General features: G+C 39.9%; 1 protein-coding gene across 1 annotated transcript in view; it reads left to right on the top strand.

The window, feature by feature from the left end:
- Positions 1–1,121: 1,121 nt before the first annotated feature.
- Positions 1,122–1,904, top strand: part of SARC_03239 (hypothetical protein) — a gene marked incomplete at both ends in the record, with an annotated part of 5,504 nt that continues 4,721 nt past the window's right edge. The window contains one exon of the mRNA XM_014302963.1: positions 1,122–1,633. Within this exon, the coding sequence (XP_014158438.1) occupies positions 1,122–1,633 (512 nt within the window). The remainder of the gene's footprint in view (positions 1,634–1,904) is intronic.

The raw sequence follows: 1,904 nt of genomic DNA on the forward strand, positions 1-1,904 counted from the left end.
ATATACATTATAAAACACAGTTGAACTTATTGAGTGGAACACCACTTACTACACATTCTTCAGCAAGCTTGAGATACCGGCGGTTCTTTGCAAACATGGACCAATAAGACATTATCGCATTCAATATTCAATATCAAATTTTATAACTTCCACACTATAGAAGAGTTTATTTTTATGTTAATCTGAATATCGGTAATGATACACAAATGCACATATTTACTTAAATACATACACAGTTTAACTAAATTGATGATGATATGATGAGCATCTTCAAAATGTCAGCTTTCACTCGGTCATTCAGTAGACTTCATGTTCGGTACAAACTATGTATTTGCCAACGAAAATCAAAATTTTCAGCGTCCCCAGTCCCCAGTCCGCACACGTCACACGGCCCAAAGACACCAACTCACTACACACTGTACACCATATACAACTTTCACCACATATTGTCTAAATACGTTCCGTTGCCAACGTACCATATGGCAGCAAAGCAATATTACTTTGATAAACGTTTAACGGAAACGTATATATTCTTGTATTTACGCGTTGTATCGTAAAAATGGAACAGAAAGGGTCTAACCTAAATTTTAGACAATCGAACTGCTTAGTTCAAGTGTTCCTATATATTGCACTTCAGAGCTCATATACTGCACCCCTATCGAGTATATTAGTCACGCCCAATATAACCGTTGAATGTAAATATATAAAGTATTGCTCTTTATACGTTCCAACACAATACGTAATGAGGGTATAACCGTTAGTCTCGATTATTTTATTATTTTTTGGAAACGTTCATTTCCGAAAAGTGCTCAACACGACCCGAAATTCTCCAATGCACAGCGGATGTGCCGATTGCCGGAAGTGAGAGGTTTCAGATTCGAGCCCGATTGTTCATTGTTGTGGTAAAATTAACATAAAAAACAAGAGACGATACATGCCGGCAAAGCAGCTTGCAGTACACCTCACACAGCTGAGCAGCAGTGTTTATACATACGTATCACGTAGCTAGTTGTGTTTATAGTTGCGTTGGCAAGTGCAGTAGGCGACAAGGTGATTGTGAACACCTGTAGTACGTGTAGTACGGTCTGACGGCAAATCCTTCAGACGTGTACGTTTTCGCAATGTCGGCGAATCCCACACCCAATCCCGGGTCAACCGGGCACTTCGGTCAGCCACAGGGTATGCAACAACAGCCACAACAGCAACAACAACAACCACAGCAGCAGCAACCACAACAGCAGCAGCAACAACAACAGCAACAACCACAGCAGCAGCCGCCGCAACAACAACAGCAGCAGCAGCAACAGCAGCAGCAGCAACAGCAACAGCAGCAACAACAACAGCAACAACAACGGCAACAGCAACAGCAACCAGGACAGCCACAGTATTTGCAGCAATCGCAGGAACGGTTTCAGCAACAGCCGGGCGGTCGGAGTGACTCACCTATGAATCAACCTCCACGGTCTAATTCGAGTACAAACCCGAATATGAATCAGCAAGCGGGGTCTACATCGATTTTGAACCCGAATTTGAATAAGCCACCAGAGTCGAATTCGAGTATGAATCCTAATGTGAGAGCATTAGGTCAGCCGCCTTCCAGTTTACCTGCCGCGTCTGCTGGCCGACAATCACCGTAAGTATTCTGTGTGTCTGATTCTCTAGCTCGCACAAAAGGACATTCAAACGCGTGCCTATATATATCTATCTCTATTTTATTGTGCAGTTGAGACGGGTAAGTCAAGTTTATATTATATATTGTATATTATACAAGTTGTTGGTTGTGTATGTATATGCATGTGTGTATGTAATTATATATATATATATATATATATATATATATATATATATATATATATATATATATATATATATTATATATATATATATATATATATATATATATA

Source organism: Sphaeroforma arctica (assembly GCF_001186125.1).
Source record: "Sphaeroforma arctica JP610 unplaced genomic scaffold supercont1.161, whole genome shotgun sequence".
Classification (NCBI taxonomy): Eukaryota; class Ichthyosporea; order Ichthyophonida; genus Sphaeroforma; species Sphaeroforma arctica.